Genomic DNA, 18255 nt, shown 5'->3' on the forward strand with positions numbered 1-18255 from the left:
AATAAAGGGCAAGAACCACGCGATCATCTCAATAGACACAGAAAAAGCATTTGAGAAAACCCAACTTACTTTCATGATAAAAACACACAATAAACTAGAAGTAGAAGGGAACTTCCTCAACCTGATAAAGGGCATTTATGAAAAACCTGCAGCTGACATCATACTTAATGGTGAGAGACAGAATACTGTCCCCCTAAAATCAGAAGCAAGACAAGAATATCTGCTCTCACAACTTCTATTCAACATTGTCCTGGAGGTTCTAGCCAGGGCACTTAGGCGAGAAAAATATATAAAAGGCATCCAGATTGGAAAGGAAGAAGCAAAACTATCTCTGTTAGCAGATGACATGATCTTGTATTTAGGAAACCCTACAGAATCTACTAAAAAACTATTAGAACTAATACATAAATTTAGCAAGGTTGCAGGATATAAGTTCAATGTATAAAAATCAGCTGTATTTCTATACACTAGCAACTAACAATTTGAAAATGAAATTAAACAATTCCATTTATAATAGCATCAATAAGAATAAAATACTTAGGAATAAACTTAAAACAAGTGTAAGACATATTAAAACCTTCAAAACATCATTGAATTAGTTAAAGATCTAAATAAATGGAAAGATAACCTGTGTTCACGGATGGGAAGACTTAATATTCTTGAGATGGAATGCTCCCCAGATTGTTCTACAGATTCAATACAATCTCAATCAAAATTTCATCTGGCTTATTTGCAGAAATTCACTCGCTGATCCTAAAATTCATATAAAAATACAAGTGATCCCGAATAGTCATAACAATCTTGAAAGAGAAGACTGAATTTGGAGATGTCACATTTCCTGATTGCAGCACATCTATCACCTCCCATAGTTACCCCCCTTTTTTTTAAGTATAGTGAGAACACCTAAGATCTACTCTTTTAGCATATTTCAAGTATACAATACAGTATTATTAACTATAGTCACTATGCTATATATAGATCAATTCCCAGAACTTATTCATCTTATAACTGAAAGTTTGTACCCTTTGACCAACCTTTCCCCATTTTACACACTCCTCAGTCCCTGGTAACCACCATTCTACTCTCTGGTTCTTTGAGTTCGACTTCTTTAGATTCCACATATAAGTGAGATTATATGGTATTTTTATTTCTCAGTGTGGTTTATTTCACTTACCATAATGATCTCCAGGTTCATCCATTGTTGTCGCAAATGGCAGAATTTCCTTCTTGTTTATGGCTGAATAATATTCCATTATAGAGAGAGAGAGATACACATGCCACATTTTCTTTATCCATGCATCTGTCAACAAACACTTAGGTTGTTTCCATATCTTGGTTATTGTGAATAATGCTGCAATGAGTATGGGAGTGAAGATATCTCTTCAAGATACTGACTTCGTTTCCTTTGGATATATACCCAGTAATGAGATTGCTGGCTTGTACAGTAGTTCTATTTTTAATGTTTTGAGGAAGCTCCATACTGTTTTCCATAATGACTGTATCATTGAAAGACTCTTTAGTTTTATTTTAGCTAGCTGAATAGCAATTAAAAGTCTGACATTTTCTTCTCAGGATCGTAAGAGGCAATATGAACTGCTCAAACTTGAAAGAAACTTCCAGAAACAGTCTAATGTACTCAGACGTAAAACTGAAGAGGTAAGACAATCTAATCTACTAGGTCAAGTGTATTGTCACCTTCAGGCTTAGATGCTGGCAAAGCAGTATCCCTTAAATGAGCCAGTGTCCTGAGAAACCAGGATACCAATCTTGACCAGCAATTCCTAAGTCTTGAACCCTGTATGTATGTCATGAACCGTGAGCAGATAAAAACCTGATGAAAACGGTACTATTCAAATAAGGATTTTTTTTCCTAATTGAGCTTGCTTCTTTCCAAGAAAACATAGAGTAATATTGATATTGACATTTCCAGATACTTTCAGCCTGCAGTGCTTTCTTGAAATGTGTGCCTCCCCTAGGCTCTAAAGCAGTAACTGCTCACCGATATTATGTACATGGAGACTTGTACACTTGGTTCCAACAGGAACTCAAACCCATAGAATTGTTTATTTTTCTTTACTAGTATGATGGAAATACTAATATGCTAGAAAGAGTGTTCTTCTTTTTACCTTTTTTTTCCTTTTTACCTTTTAAGTTAATTTAACATTACTATGAGCCATTTTTATTTAGGCAGCAGCTGCCAACAAGCGTCTCAAGGATGCTCTCCAAAAACAACGGGAGGTTGCAGATAAGCGGAAGGAGGCTCAGAGCCGTGGGATGGAAGGCAGCACTGCAGCTCGAGTGAAGGTATGGACAGCTTGAACTGCTGTTTCTCTCATGTACATTGGAGAAGGGAACAAAGGGAAAAAGCTTTCTTTTTGTTTAGAAGTAAACCGCTGCAAAATCTGAAGTTCTACCTTGTTGCCTTATTTCCTAAAGATAGGAATATCTTTGAATGATTGTTAAAGACCAAGAGAACCCTTTCTATCCCTGCCCTGTTTAGGTTCAGTTAACTTTTTAACAGTTTTATTGAGGTATAATTGACTTACAATAAATTGTATGTGTTTAAAGTATACAATTTAATAAGTTTTGACACAGATATGCACCCATGAAATCATCACCACAATCAAGATAATGTCAATGTCCATCATGACCAAAACTTTTTTTGTACCCTTTTGTAATCCCTCCCTCCCCTCCGAAGTCCACCCCTCCACGCCCTGTCTCCAGGCAACCATTAATCTGCTTTCTGTCACTATAGATTTTTTTTTGTTTTCTAGAATTTTGTAAAAATTGAATCATACAGTATATTTTTTTCTGGCTTTTATTCAGCATAATTATTTTGAGATTCATTCGTGTGGTTGTATGTATCAATACTTCTTTCCTTTTTATTACTGAGTGGCATCCCCATTGTATGGATATATCACAATTTGTTTATCCATTCACCTATTGATGGACATTTGTGTTCTTTCCAGTTTTGGGCTATTACAAATATTGTACTGAACATTTGTGTACAAGTCTTTGTGTGGATATGTGTTTTTATCTCTTTGGTGTATAACCTATGAGTGGAATCGCTGGCTCATGTGATAGGTCTATGTTTTAAATTTTAAGCAACTGCCAAATTGTTTTCCAAAGTGGTTGTACTATTTTACATTCCTGCTAGCGATGAATGAGGGTTCTCGTTGCTGTACATTCTCACCAATACTTATGGTCCATCTTTTGAATTTTAGCTATTCTAGTGGATAGGTAATGGTGCCTCATTGTGGTTTTAGTTTTTATTTTCTTAATGACCAAGGATAATGAGCATCTTTTCATGTGTTTATTTGCCATATGTTTGTCTTGTGAAATATCTTTTCAAACCTTTTCCCAATTTTTCAATTGGGTTGTCTTTTTTCTTACTTTTGAGTTAGAATTCATTATATATTCTAGATATATGTAACAAAGGCCTTCTATGTTCTATAAATATTTTCTCCCAGGCTGTGGCTTGCCTTTTTGTTTTGTAACAGTGTCTTTTGAAGAGCAAGCAAAGCTTTTTAATTTTGATGCCATCCAATTTACTGACATTTTTTCTTTTATACTTCATGGTTTTTATGTCCTATTTAAGAAATCTTTGCCAAATCCAAGGCCACTAAGATTTCCCACTCAGTTTTCTTCTAGAAGTTATATATTTTTAAGCTTTTGGTCTATATAGTTTACATTTTGGTCTATGATTCATTTTGACTTGACACCTTTGTCAAAATCAATTGTCCATGAGTTGATTTCTAGATTCTATTCCATTGATCTACGTGTCTGTCTTTATGCCAGTACCAAAATGTTTTGATTACGCTAGTTTTATAATAAGTTCTGAAATCAGGTAGTATAAGTCCTCCAAAGTTGTTATTTGTTTTTAAAATTTTGAGGGAAAACTAGCTCCTTTGCATTTCCATATAAATTTTAGAATCAGCTTATCAATTTCTATAAAGCGTCTGCTGGGAGTTTGATTAGGATTGCATAGAATCTATAGATAAATTTAAGGAGAATTTACATCTTAACAATATAGAGTCTTTATATCCATGAACACAGTACATCTCTCCATTTATTTCTTTAATTTCTCTCAGCAGTGTTTTAGTTTTCAGTGTACAGATGTTGCACATCTTTTGTCAAGTATACCCTAAGTATTTCATATTTTTATGATATTGGAATTTTTAAAGTTTCAATTTCTAACTCCTTGGACATAGCTGTTGGTTCTTGTAGGTTTTTTGTAGAGTCCTTCGGATTTTCTACACAGACAATCATGCCATCTGCAAATAGGGACAATTTTATTTATTCTTACCTGCTGTGTATGCCTTTTTTTTTTGGCTTTGTCTTGCCTTATTGCACTTGCTAGAACCTCCAGTAAAATATTGAATAGGATAGATGAAAGGGGACATTCTTGCTTTGTTCCCAATCTTAGGGAGAAAGCATTCAGTCTTTCACCATTTAAGTGTGATATTAGCTGTAGTTTTTTGGTATATGTCCTTTATCAGGTTGAAGAACTTCCTGTCTATTCTTAGTTTGCCGAAAGTTTTTATCATGAATGGATGTTGAGTTTTTTCAAAAGTTTTTTCTGAATCCTAGTGAGATGATCTTATGGTTGGTTTGTTTTTACTCTGTTAGTATGGCAAATGACATTGGTTTTTTCAATTTATCTTTTAAGGCATAACTGATATACAGTAAGATTTACCCTTTTTAGCGTACAGTTCTGTGAGTTTTGACAAACACATACAGTTGTATAACTACCACTAAAATCAAGATATAGAATAGTTCCATTATCCCCCCAAATTCACCTATACCCCTTATAGTCAACTCCTCCCACATCCCTGGCCCTTGGCAAACACTGATCTATATTCTGTCATTATTGTTTTCCCTTTGCATCATTGTCATATAAATATAAACATAAAGTATGGCTTCTTTCACTTAGCATAATGCATTTGAGATTCATCCATGTTGTTGCCTGTATTGATAGTTTGTACTTTTTTTTTTTTGCTGAGTAGTATTTCATTGTATGGGTGTCCCACAGTTTGTTTGTCTATTCACCTTAATAAAGGCTATTTGGGGGCTTTTTTTCTAGTTTCTGTGTAAACATAGGTAATCATTTCACTTGGGTAAATACCTAGGAGTGGGATTGCTGAATCATATAGTAAATGTGTGTTTAACTTTATAAGAAACTGCCAAATTATTTATCTAGTTGTTCATTGCTGGTATATAGAAATACAATTGATTTTTATATGTTAACTTTTATCTTCTGACTTTATTAGTCTAGTAGCTATTTTGTAGGTTCTTTGGGTTTTCTACATAGACAATCATGCCATGTGTAAATAGTTTTACTTCTTCCTTTTTAATCTGTGTCTTATTTCTTTTACTTGACCTATTACATTGGCTAGGACCTTCAGGATGATGTTGAATAGGAGTGGTGACAGTAGAAACCCTTCTGTTCTCCTGATCTCAGGAGCAAAGCATTCAGTCTTTCACCATTAAATATAATGTTAGCTATAGGTTTTTCATAGATGCCTTTTATCAGCTTGAGAAAGTTCTTATCCTCAGTTTGCTGTAAGTTTTTATTCTGAGTGGGTATAAATTTTGTCAAATACTTTTTTTGTCTCTAGTTTGTTGATTGGGTGAATTACTTTGATGTTCAAATGTGTTCAAATTGCATTCCTTGGATAAACTCCACTGGTTGTGATTTATCATGCTTTTGTGTATTGTTGAGTTCAAAAATACATAAAATGCTGCTAAAATCAAAATTTTGTGTAAAATTTTGCATCTGTGTTCATAAGGGATATTGGTCTGTTTTCTTATAATGTCTTCATCTGGTTTTGGTATCAGGTAATGCTGGCCTCTTACAATAAGTTGGGAAGTATTCCTTCCTCTTCACTTGTCTGGAAGAGTTTATATAGAATTAATATTGTTTCTTCCTTAACAGTTTGGTATAATTCACAAGTTAAGCCCTCTGGCCCTGAAACATTTTTGTGTTAGTTTTTGCTTTTGGAGTCGGAGGGAGGGTTAACTAAAGATACAGATAACTAAGATAAAGATAACTAAAGATAAAGAGGGGTTTTTTAAAGATACAGAGTTGTTCAGGTTATATATTTATTCTTGAGTGAACTTTGGTAGTTTATGTGTTTCAGGGATCTTTGTCTGTTTCATCAGAGTTGTCAAATTTATTGGCATGAAATTATTCATAATATTCCCTTATTATCCTTCTAATGTCTGTAAAAGCTACAGTAATGTCATTTATCTCATTCCTGTTATTGGTAATTTTGTATCTTTTCTCCTTTTTCCTGGTCAGTTTGGCTAGAGGTTTATCAAAGAACTAAATCATTCTTACAAATGGTTAAAATGGTAAATTTTATATTATGTATATTTTACCACACTAAAAAAATACCCAAAAGACACTAGCTCATTAACTTCCAATCCAATCTTTATCATTTTCTTACTTCTGCTTTGGATTTAACTATTATTTTTAGTTTCTTACAGTAGAAGCTGAGGTCATTGATTTGAGTTCTTTCTTCTTTTCTAATATAGGCATTTAGTGCTATAAATTTCTCCTTTTGTACTCCTTTAATGACATCCCACAAATTTTGATAGTTGTGTTTTTATTTTCATTCAGTTCAAAACATATTCCAATTTCCCTGTTGATTTCTTCTTTAACCCATAGGTTATTTAGAAGCATGTTATTTAGTTTCCAAATATTGGGAGTTTTTCCAGATATCTTTCTGTTATGATTTCTAATTTAATTCTGTTGTGGTTAGAGAACATACTTTGTATGACTTGAATCCTTTTGAATTTATTGAAACTTATTATGACTTAGAATATGTTCAATCTTGGCAAATGTTCTATGTGTACTTGAGAAGAATTTGTATTCTGCTGTTGTTGGATAGGCTATACTATAAATATCAATCATGTTGATTTGATTGATTATGCTGTTCATTTCTACTGTATCCTTGCTGATTTTCTGCCTACTTGTTCTATCAGTTATTGAGAGATGGGTATTGAAATCTCCAACTAGAATTATGGATTTCTCTTTTTCTCCTGGTAGTTCTGTGTGTTTTTTGCTTCATGTATTTTGAAGCTCTGTTATTAGGGGCATAAACATTTAGGATTAATTTGTCCCTTCATTATTATGAAATTATCTTTTTTTATCCCTGGTAATATTCTTTGTTCTGAAATCTACTTTTTCTGATAATAATATAGCCCCTCCATCTTTCTTGTGATTAATCTTAGCATGGTATATATTTTTTTAATCCTTTTAGTATTAACCTATTTATGCCTTCATTTTTAAAGTTTATTTCTTGTAGGCAGCATGTAGTTGGGTCTAGTTTGTATCTTTTCTTTTAGAAGATTGGCCCTGAGCTAACATCTGTTGCCAATCTTCCTCTTTTTTTTTCTCCCCAAAGTCCCAGTACATAGTTGTATATCCTAATTGTAGGTCATTCTTGTTCTTCTATGTGGGATGCCACCATGGCATGGCTTGATGAGTTGTGTAGGTCTGCAGCCAGGATTCAAACCGGTGAACCCTGGGCCACCGAAGCGAGCACACAAACTTAACTACTCAGCCATGGGGCTGGCCCCAGCTCTAGCTTTTTAAATCCAATCTGACAATCTCTGCATTTTAATTGAGGTATTTAAACCATTTACATTTAATGTGATTATTGATATGGATAGGATTGAATCTATCATCTTGCTATTTGTTTTCTATTTGTCCCATCTGTTTTTTCCCTTTTTCCTTGTTCTCTGGCTTCTTTTGGATCAATTGAATATTTTTATAATTCCACATTATCTCCTTTGTTGGTTTATATATGATTTTGTTTCATGTATTTCTGTGCTTTGTTATTAGGAACAAACATTAAGGATTTTATGTTCTCTTGAATAGTTGACTTTTTACCATTATGAAATGATCTTTTTTATCCTTGGTAATATTCTTTGATGTGAATTCTACATTCTCTGGTATTAATATATCCACTCCAGCTTTCTTTTGATTACTTTCAGCATAGTATGTCTTTATCCAAAGTGAACATGTTCTCAGGGATGGTTACTTTTTTAAAAACTGAATTTAGTTAATTTTGTTTACTTAAAAAAATTATATTCATCTACTTTAGAGATTAAGAATGAATATATATCTATTAAATAGAACAGATAATCAAAATATAGTTCAATTCTGTATCATGACTAGTTAAGGGGAAAAAATGGAGACGGTAAAGCCAGAGTACTTAGAAATGCTAGGATATCTGGAGATAGATTTTCTGCAGAAAGCCTCTTTCTTATGACCTTTTAGGATACTGCCATTAAAGGCTCTGAGAGAACTATTGGAATTTTTGGTGAGTATAGGCATAAATGGAAATCTCACTTTTAGTTACTTGGGCTCTGGTCTGAGTGAAACTAAGTCTGCAGCTGAATCTAGCCCATAGGCCAGCGATTCCTCATTCCTAACTCAACATCACTTATTTCTAGAATTGGCTTGGAAATGAAATTGAGGTTATGGTCAGTACTGAGGAAGCCAAACGCCATCTGAGTGACCTTCTTGAAGATAGAAAGATCCTGGCTCAGGATGTGGCTCAACTCAAAGAAAAGATGGAATCTGGGGAGAATCCACCTCCTAAACTCAGGGTAAGTGCCCTTATGGAAATATGTTACCAATAATCAGACTCTGCACTCCCCAAAAACCCTCACTACTTTAGAGGTTACTTTTCTTTTAGTACTTCACCCTCATTCCCACTCTCCTTCTTTACAGAGGCGCACATTCTCACTTGCTGAACTGCGTGGTCAAGTTTCTGAGTCAGAGGACTCCATTACAAAGCAGATTGAAAGCCTAGAGACTGAAATGGAACTCAGGTGATGGGTCTAGCTCTAAGGCATTATAAAAATTTATGCGTGGAATCAAAATAGAACCTGTCAGTCTGGTGATTCAAAAGTTTGTTTTTCAAAAGTTTTGTGATGGTGGAGAAACAAGAGAAAGTAGTGATTTTTTGAACCATACACTTTACTAGACATGTTAGATACATTTTCTCTTTCAGTCCCTCCCTCTAAGGTATCATTATACCTTATGAGGTAAGTATCATTCTTCTCACTTTAGAGATCTAAACTGAAGTTCAGAGATCTTAAGAAATTTGCTAAAGGTTATACAGAGCTGAGATTCGAAATCCAGTCTATCTAATTCCAAAGCCCATGCTCTTTATGATGCACCACAATTTTTGATGTAATAGTATCTCTGAGGTGTAGAACTGACTAAAAGCAAAACTTTAGAAGAATCCAAGAAATGATAGCAGAAGAGCAATAACATAGAAGGAGGAGAACTTTAGAGATCATCAGCAAAGTAGATATAATGTGTAAGTAAAGTTATCATGAGCATTAAATGAGATTAGTAAGTAAAGTACATAACACAGTACTTGGCATAGTAGAAGTGCTTAATGAACGTTCTTCTCTTTCTCCCTTCCTGGCTCTAAGACCAGAAATTATGCTACACAGGCTTTGTAATCACTATTATTGTCTTTTAAGTAGCTATGAGATCTAGAAGGAACAGAACTTTGACAGAGATTTTATAGTGTCTTAGAACAATAGAATGTTATTGCCCAGAAGACCTTGGAGATCATTTAATTTGTTTTTAGCAACACACACTAGCAGTTTATCTTTGGATACATCTATAAGTCACTCAACATTTGAGTTTCTGCTTTGTGCTGTGCTGGATGCATTTGGGATATATAGAAAGAATAGATGATGTCTTGCTCTCAAGTGGAAATAGTATAATGACTCATGGTAGTGTGTTGGAATTATTTGTTAAAATTTCAGGAATGTTATAAACCATTGATGGCTTACAATTGGTTATGGTGAAAGTATTTCACAGACAACTAGCAAAAGTTACAAATCAGGTCTGGTTTTAAGTGCTGATGGTTAAACTTTTACCTGTACACCATTGTGCATAAGTAAATGATTACTCTAATGTAGGGCAGGTGCCACATAGAGGGCAATTACACAGAGGTGAGTTTAATCAAGGGAATTTTCCTAAAGTTGGTGAGACTTAGACTAAATTTTGAAATAGCTAAGGGACATGAATTGTCAGAGAAGACAAGAAAGAGCAAATGATAGATGACAACTCTGAAGTGTTCTGGCCCACCTCTTCCAAGAAGGCTTCCCTGACTCTTCATCCCTCACTAATCTTCCACTTTAAACTCCTTCAGAACTTATAGTATTCAATCATGTGGTACAGATAAATATGTTATCTTTATATTTATTAATTGTTTTATGTTTATTAGTCTTGTCAATCTAGACAGATTGTAAGTTTGTTGAAGGAAAGGACTATATATTAGACCAAGGTACTCAAAGTGTGGTCCACAAACCCCTGGAGATCTCTGAGACCCTTTTCGGGAGTCTGAGCGATCAAAACTATTTTCATAATAATATTGAGACGTTATTTGCTATTTTTACTATGTCAATGTTTGCCATGATAATGGAAAAGCAACAGTGGACAAAACCTGCTGACACATTAGCATGAGTCAAAGCAGTGGCACCAGCCTATACTGGTGGTCATTATAGACTGCACCACCACACACTCTCAGTTTAAAAAAAAGTTAGTTTTACTTAAGAAAGTCTTTGATAGAGCAGTACAAATTGTCGATTTGATTAAATCTTGTCCCTTGAGTTCAGATCTTTCTAATATTCTGTGTGACGGAGCAGGAAGAGCACAGGAAGCACTCCTGCTGCCCGCCGCAGGGTGACGGCTGTCTCAAGGAAAAGCACTTGTGGCTTGTTGGAGGTGTGAGCTCAGCAGGCCTCTTTTCTCAGGGAACATTGCTTTTACTTGAAAGAACGACTGACAGACAAACTGTGGTTATTCAGACTCGGGTACCTGACAGACATTTGCTCAAAAATGAGCAGAATGAGCCTGTCACTTCAGGGAAAACAACTGACAGTGTTTGTCACCAAAGATAAAATTTGAGCTTTCAAGCAAAATGTAGAATTTTGGAAAACTTGTATCTGCCGACGTGAGCTGGATAGTTTTTCTTAACTTTTCTGATGAGACCAGTAGTGATATTAACAATTGTGGGGTTTTTTATATTGTATAATGAAATGTGTTAACATTTGAAGGCTCTGCATGACTCAACATTGTTCAAATGACATTTTACAGAATCATGTATGGGTAAAAAATCCATTTAGATTGCAAGATAGACCAATGGATTTTAATATGAGAGTCAGAAAAGTTTATGGATAATGGTTTCAGATTCTGCATTTCAACTAACTTAAGGAACTACCACTTGTTGGGTTTTGGTGTAGTCTCAAAGAAGATCCACAATTATCTGTAAAGGTTGTTAAAATGCTCCTCCTTGTCCAACTATATATCCTTGTGAGGCCAGACTGTCTTCATTTATGTCAACCAGAACATGTCACAAAAGATTGAATGCAGAGGGAGATGTGAGAATCCAGCTGTCTCCTACTAAACCAGCCATTACAAAGATTTGTAAAAATGCACAACAATCCCATCCTTCACACTAAATTATTTCTTGTTTTGGAAAATGTTATTTTTCATAAAATATGTTAATGTAGTATAATGGATTATTATTATATTTTTAAGTGAATAAGTACTTAATTTTTTTCTCAGCTTTACTTTCTAATACTATAAATAAATAAATATATATATATACAATATATAGGTATAACATATATGAACAGAGTTTCTTAGAGGTTCTCAATAATTTTTAAGAGTGTAAAGGGGTCCTGAGACCCAAAAATTTGAGAACTGCTATGTTAGGTTATTTTGGTACCCATCTTCTTTATAGTATCTCACATAGCACTGCATGTTACACACATGCTGGTATGGTCCCTCACTAGACACATAGCAGATTTGAGAAGGAAGCCATTAATGAAACTGAAATATTGTGTAAACCTTGGTCTCGGGCCATACTTGATCAGAAAATATCTAGAAGCTATAACCAGAGTCAGAGTATCTAGTCTTCTTGAGAAACTTCTCAGTCCTGTGGCAGGCACTTCAAGATAATCTCTCACAATATCAGCCATTGGTATCAATTTTGTATTTGATTCCAGCAAAGAGCATTTTCCTGTTTGTTGTTTTAAGATTTTTTCCTTTAGTTCTCTAGCCTAAATCTTGTCCTTGCATAGGTGAGCCACCATATCACAATCCGAGTTTACATGGCCTCAAGAGGAAGTCACATTACAGTCAATGCACTACAACAAAAGCCTTAAAAACAAATCTTTCTAGGTCCTACTATATGACCCATGTATTTCAACCAATATTTAATAAAATAAAACCATTTGGACAGTCTCTTGGAGTCCCTTTGTCACAGGATTTGAGATGCTGTATAAAATCCTAACCAGTTGACTCAATCATTATTTAGATGGTACTTAACTGATACCTCCATCCATAAAATTATTTGAAATTTCTCCTTGGAGTTTTTCCCCTCTCACTGGTGTTGAGGCTACTAGCAATAAAGCTTACTGTTTCTTTCCCTAAAGGAGTGCTCAGATTGCTGACCTACAGCAGAAGCTTCTGGATGCAGAAAGTGAAGACAGGCCAAAACACCGCTGGGAGAATATTGCTACCATTCTGGAAGCCAAGTGTGCCCTGAAATATTTAATTGGAGAGGTAAACATCACTCTTCCTACCAGGTCTGGCTTGGTAGGTTGAAATAAGATGTTAGCCTGGAATACTGTCATAGTGTTATTGCCACTTTTCATGATAGGAACCACAAAGACACTAACATTAGAGAAATAGTTTTATGGGTGAGGGTTGGTGTGAGCAAGTACAGGCCAGTTACTTAGAAAAATATGATATGACTTATAAATTGATACCTGTGATGCCTGGCATATAGCAAGTGCTCAATAAGTGTTCTCTGTTATTATTAGGAAAAGATCAGGATGCCATAGTAGGCCACTGGTTAAACATAAACTATTACACTATGCTACTTTTTAAAATATCTATGAGATGTATATTCAAAAGTCTAAAAGACAATCTAGGAAAGAGAAAACCTAATCATCTTTTGACATATAAAGATTTATCTTAAGGAAAATCCATCTTCACTGACCTTAAAACAATATACCATCTCACATTGTCACAAAATGAATTAAAAGTTGATCACCTTTGGTGATTGAGGCATTTTCATTTGAGACAAGCGTACAAACTTTGACTCTGTGAGTTTGAGCAATGCTATCCTTTATACATTTTTGTATTGGGTTAGCAGATTTGTCCTACTAAGGAAATCCTGATTAGTCTTGTGAACACTGGTATTTATGAGGTTCAACATCTGGGCTAGTAGAGAACATAAAACTAGGCCAGCATAGGATATCAATCTAGCCTGAAGAGCCAGATCTGCAGTCTCAGCTACTGTGTCTACGTGTTCTGACATGTGAACGTAGCCATTCTGAGACAGGATATAATTGGCCATAAGGGTGTGTCCTTTGGCCTTCTCTTTAAATTAAAGAAGAACTTCTCAAATATCAGAATTTGGAGTTGTCAGATACTGTTTGTATTAGGTTTATTCTTGCCTTGAGGCAGGCAAGAGATTAAATTACGTTAGTGGTGGCTTCTAGCTCTAAGATATCTGTCTCAATAGAAAAAGGGGCTCTTGGCCTCAGGAGTGTTGTTACTATTCAATGGTAGAGTCTATATGCCATGAAAAAATAAGAATGGACTTAGACATGGAGGAACTTTTCTCAGTCCATTTCAAGAAAACTGACATTTTCCTGCCTAATGAATGGGGAAAGGTGGCCATTCTCCAAATAAACTGGATCATCTTTTATCCCTTCCAGCTGGTCTCCTCCAAAATACAGGTCAGCAAGCTTGAAAGTAGCCTGAAACAGAATAAAGCCAGCTGTGCTGACATGCAGAAGATGCTGTTTGAAGAACGAAATCATTTTGCTGAAATAGAGACAGAGTTACAGGCAGAGCTGGTCAGAGTGGAGCAACAGCACCAAGAGAAGGTGAACTCTGGCAAACCAGAAAGCTACATCAAGAAACCAAACCGTTGTTGCTTTTTGTTGTTCATTAAAAAAAAAAATAGTAGGGGGTATGAAGTTTTTTTCAAAAGACCATGTAGTCTTTTCCAAATTTTGCAAATAGGAAACCTGAAACAGAGAAATGACTTGCCTAAGTTTATACATACCAGTGACAATGGCTTTTAGCCTCCAACTTTAATACTAAGATTAACATTGCTGATAAACCTTGTGGCTGTGCTTGCTACTTCAAGCCGTGAGAGCAAAAGAGAACAGTTTACTTCTAAATCACATAGGAGTCATCTGGATAACTGCTTGGACTAAGCCAGAATTCTTTTTTCCTCTTATTCCTTTGGTCCCATTGGGTTGTATCTTTCTCTAGGTGCTGTACCTTCTCAGTCAGCTACAGCAAAGCCAAATGGCAGAGAAGCTGCTCGAGGAGTCAGTCAGTGAAAAGGAACAACAACTGTTGAGTACCCTGAAGTGTCAGGTATGATAAGGAGCCAAAGGTCTCCTGAGATGGGTTCCGCAGGCCTGACTGAGAATCCTGTCTGATTTAGACCATTGTACTTGCGGCAGAGAGCAACTAACTACTGAAAAAAGGTTTATAATGGTAGCCTCTATTACCTTTTGGCCCTATTTGATCAATTTAGGGGTATTTAGAGTGTAGCCACACATAGAATAACCTCCTTTTTGGTGCAGAAATAACAGTACATACTCCATACCAGACTTTGAGGCCTTCTGGTTCTTTTCCTTAACTCTGAGCTCTAAAGAGTTAAGAAAGTTAAATCATCCAGAAAAATCCTAGGGGCATTCACCTGTCTCTTCCTGAGCCTGTTCTTCTGAGCTGAGACCTGACATGTTTGTAAAATGCCTGGGGTGTGAATTTCCTCCAGAGGCTGGGAACACCGCACCCTTTAGTAGCATGTTGGAGCACTATTTTATCCAACTGAGAATGTTTGCTGAATCACCAGTCTCTATAGAGTTTCTTTGGCACCTCCCATTGAAGACATAACCAAACTAGTTAAGGTTGTATGCGTGCATCCAGTCGTCTTATGTGGCAGGAATTTTAATTAGGCTTATTAGAGTAGCAAATAAACTGCCTAGTTTGTGTTGAGAAGGGTCAACAAAAGCATCTGTAGACTTCAAAGAAACAGCGCTAACTCTCCATTGTGGGTTTCTTAATCAGCATCCTGATGTGAATAAGGGATGTGAGGCTAGAGAATAGAAAAGAAAAAGGAAGGTGTAGGGCAGAGCCCGTGGTTCCTGCGAGTGTGATCAAGGCTGCTTGGGAGCATTGAAATCCAAGTGACATTCAGGACACCTAGGAACTGGTACAAATCAGGCATTTTTCTGGGTGCCAATGCCTGCTGTGCAAAAACCATCTGCTGCCAGCAACTTGGCAGCAGTATGTTTTCATCTATGTGAGTTGTCTGCTAACCCACATGTAGTGCCCAAAATAACCCCACCTATCACTGCACTATCTGGAAATAGGATGAAGAGCTTGAGAAGATGCGAGAAGTTTGTGAGCAAAATCAGCAGCTTCTCCGAGAGAATGAAATCATCAAGCAGGTAATAGAGCTTCCTACCTACTTAATAAGCCCTGGGAGACCCTGTTGCAACTGAGGCCAGCTCTTGGGAGCAACCATGAGTGTGATGAGTTGGCTCTATTTTATGAGGTCTACATCGACTTTCCATGTGATATAGTCATGTGCATTTCAAAATAATTTAAACATACATTTTTTAATTTGCTCTTTTCTGAATCTAATACTGATCTTGTAAAGTGGGAGTCCTTCAACCTACCTCACTATTACCCTGCCTCACTTCCCTATGGTTTTAAATTAAGCTAGCTTAGGAATCTTTATGTTTTAGCCATGAACACTCTCAGAAGCTGCCCTGCAATGTACACTTTGTCTCTTCTTTTCAAATAGAAACTGACCCTCCTCCAAGTAGCCAGCAGACAAAAACCTCATCTTCCTAAGGATACCCTTCTATCTCCAGACTCTTCTTTCGAATATATCCCGCCTAAGGTAAACTGCTTAGTGACTGTGATACCTTAACATAGCCAAGGTGTTTGGGGTGAGTGTGCTAAAATCGCCTTTTAAGAAGAGGTTGAGAGTTAAAATCCCCAAATTCCAGCATCTCAGTTTTCCTTGGAGTCCCAGATAAAACTACAATACAAATTTAAGGTAATCTCCCTCTCCAGAAGGCTGACTTTTGGCCGTGTACAGGCATTATGTAACACAACTGAGGAGGAGGAGCTGGAGAAAAGAGCAGTGTTCAGCTGTCCATCCAAAGATACTTATCTCATCATAGCATGAGTCCCTCCTTCCTCCCTCAAATTGCTCAGCCTCTGTCCCTTCAAAGACTCTGCAAGGCCAAAGGCTAAAGCAGAATTTCTTCTGATTGGTAAAGCCAAGTGGGGTATATCTGAGGGAGTCTGAAATCTCTGCTCTGAGAATATAGCTGGCAACAGCTACTGGGAAGATATGATCCACATGTGGTTTTTTTTATTTTTATTAAATAACCATTCCAAACCTTTTTTCTTAGCCAAAACCTTCCCGTTTTAAAGCAAAGTTCCTGGAGCAAAGCATGGACATCGAGGATCTAAAATATTGTTCAGAGCATTCTGTGAATGAGCCTGAGGATGGTGATGGTGATGGTGACGATGGGGATGATGAGGAATGGAAGCCAACAAAATTAGTTAAGGTGTCCAAGAAGAACAGCCAAGGGGTAGGAGACAGCTCTCATCTCTGTCAGGGGTTCCAGTCATCGGTCTTCACTGCCAGTGGGAATATGCTGGCCCCATATCGTGCACCCGAGCCCCTCGATCCTGTTCAGAGGCATTGGTTCCACTGAGGAGTGCTTGCTGAGCCAGCTCTGTGTGGAATCCAGGGCTGGTAGAGAGGGCTGTCTGAGTGTAGAAGGTGGCTCTCTTCATGTTTTCAGGTTCTTACCATCTGAACAGGTAGTAGTCTTCTAAACCATTTCATTGAGGCTGGTTCCAAAGTGATCATAATAATCCTTCACATTTTTACAGCACTTTACAGTTTATGAACCATTCTTATATATGTTATCTCTTTTCATCGTCACAAAAAATCTAGTGAGATATTTATTATTTGCATTTTTACAGGTGGATCTGAGACCCACAGGAAGGAAATGACCTTGCTCAAGGTCATAAAACCAAATGACAGGACTTGAAACCAAATATTCAGACTCCAAGTCCAATTTATTTCTACCGTCTCATGGTCATATAAGTAAAAATTACAGGCCAGAAGTTGAGTGGGGACTTTACCTTCCTTGCCTAATAGAGTGATTTTGCTCACTAGGCTAATGGGCAATAGGAATTAGAGAAAAGGCTAATAATTAAGATTGAACACACCAAGTGAAGGCTAGTTAGGAACAATCTGACTTTGAGGCATGCTTTATTTACTTAACACAGTAATAGTCCTACGTAATTATCAAACCTGGATGTTTTATGTTGAAACATTAACTTCCCAGGCACTATAGTTCACCACTACCCCGACTGTGCTCTGCAGCCATGTTTTGTTTAAGGAGACCAGTTCACAATTTACCCTAGCTGGCTTCCTGGAAGGGCGCTTGATTTCTTTAGCTGATTGATAGTGTACCACTTGGGGAACTGAGCCTTATAAAGCCACAACTCCAAAGAGAAGCAAGGCATGAGGAATGGACAGTCATGATGGCATTAAGACATTTGGAGAGAGTCATCAGGAATGCAACATATCATGTTCTCTTAGTGGGACTAAGAGCTCGTCCTTAGCCTCACAGAGCTTATACTCTAATGGGAAAACAAGGCAAAGAAATAAAAGCACACCATAGAACCTCAGCATATTCATCTCAGGGAGATGGACTAAGAGGTTTTTAAGAGTGACCATAAAGCCAAACCAAATAGACATAGTTCAAGAACATGCCCTGAAAGAGATGACTATTGCTGCATTATAGAACAGAAAAGGAAATACAGTCTTGGGAGCAACTGGAAGAACCGTTTCTGGCAAAGACTTGGTAGTAGAGGTAGTAGTGGGACAGAGGTTTGAGACACTTGGAGAAAACGGGGCAGAGCATGTCTGGCTTTCATTCACTTAGCAAACATTTATGGACTCTTTACTATGGTTGAAGTGAAGAGCATGAACTGAATGTAGATGAAAAGGTCAGCTAAGTAATAGGAAGCAGAGTTGAGAAGTACACACAGAAACAAATGGTAGAGGACCTAAAACCCCTGGGAAGAAGTTTCCAAATGTGAAGCAAATACGGGTATACTTCTCCTTGAGGAAAGCTGATTAT

At 36.6% G+C, this 18255-nt stretch overlaps 1 protein-coding gene across 6 annotated transcripts in view; it reads left to right on the top strand.

Annotated features, from left to right (window-relative positions):
• Positions 1-18255, top strand: part of KIF4A (kinesin family member 4A) — a 122926-nt gene that overhangs the window by 94001 nt on the left and 10670 nt on the right. For all 6 annotated transcript variants that reach the window (XR_011499927.1, XR_011499928.1, XR_011499930.1 and 3 more), the window contains exons 19-28: positions 1573-1656; positions 2188-2304; positions 8464-8619; positions 8744-8844; positions 12478-12607; positions 13771-13941; positions 14336-14443; positions 15448-15525; positions 15885-15983; positions 16504-16686. Coding sequence is in view for 2 of the 6 variants with exons in the window: in XM_044764277.2 (XP_044620212.1) it covers positions 1573-1656; positions 2188-2304; positions 8464-8619; positions 8744-8844; positions 12478-12607; positions 13771-13941; positions 14336-14443; positions 15448-15525; positions 15885-15983; positions 16504-16686 (1227 nt within the window). In the remaining 4 variants the exon portion in view is untranslated. The remainder of the gene's footprint in view (positions 1-1572; positions 1657-2187; positions 2305-8463; positions 8620-8743; positions 8845-12477; positions 12608-13770; positions 13942-14335; positions 14444-15447; positions 15526-15884; positions 15984-16503; positions 16687-18255) is intronic.

This window comes from Equus asinus, chromosome X (genome assembly GCF_041296235.1).
Source record: "Equus asinus isolate D_3611 breed Donkey chromosome X, EquAss-T2T_v2, whole genome shotgun sequence".
Classification (NCBI taxonomy): domain Eukaryota; kingdom Metazoa; phylum Chordata; class Mammalia; order Perissodactyla; family Equidae; genus Equus; species Equus asinus.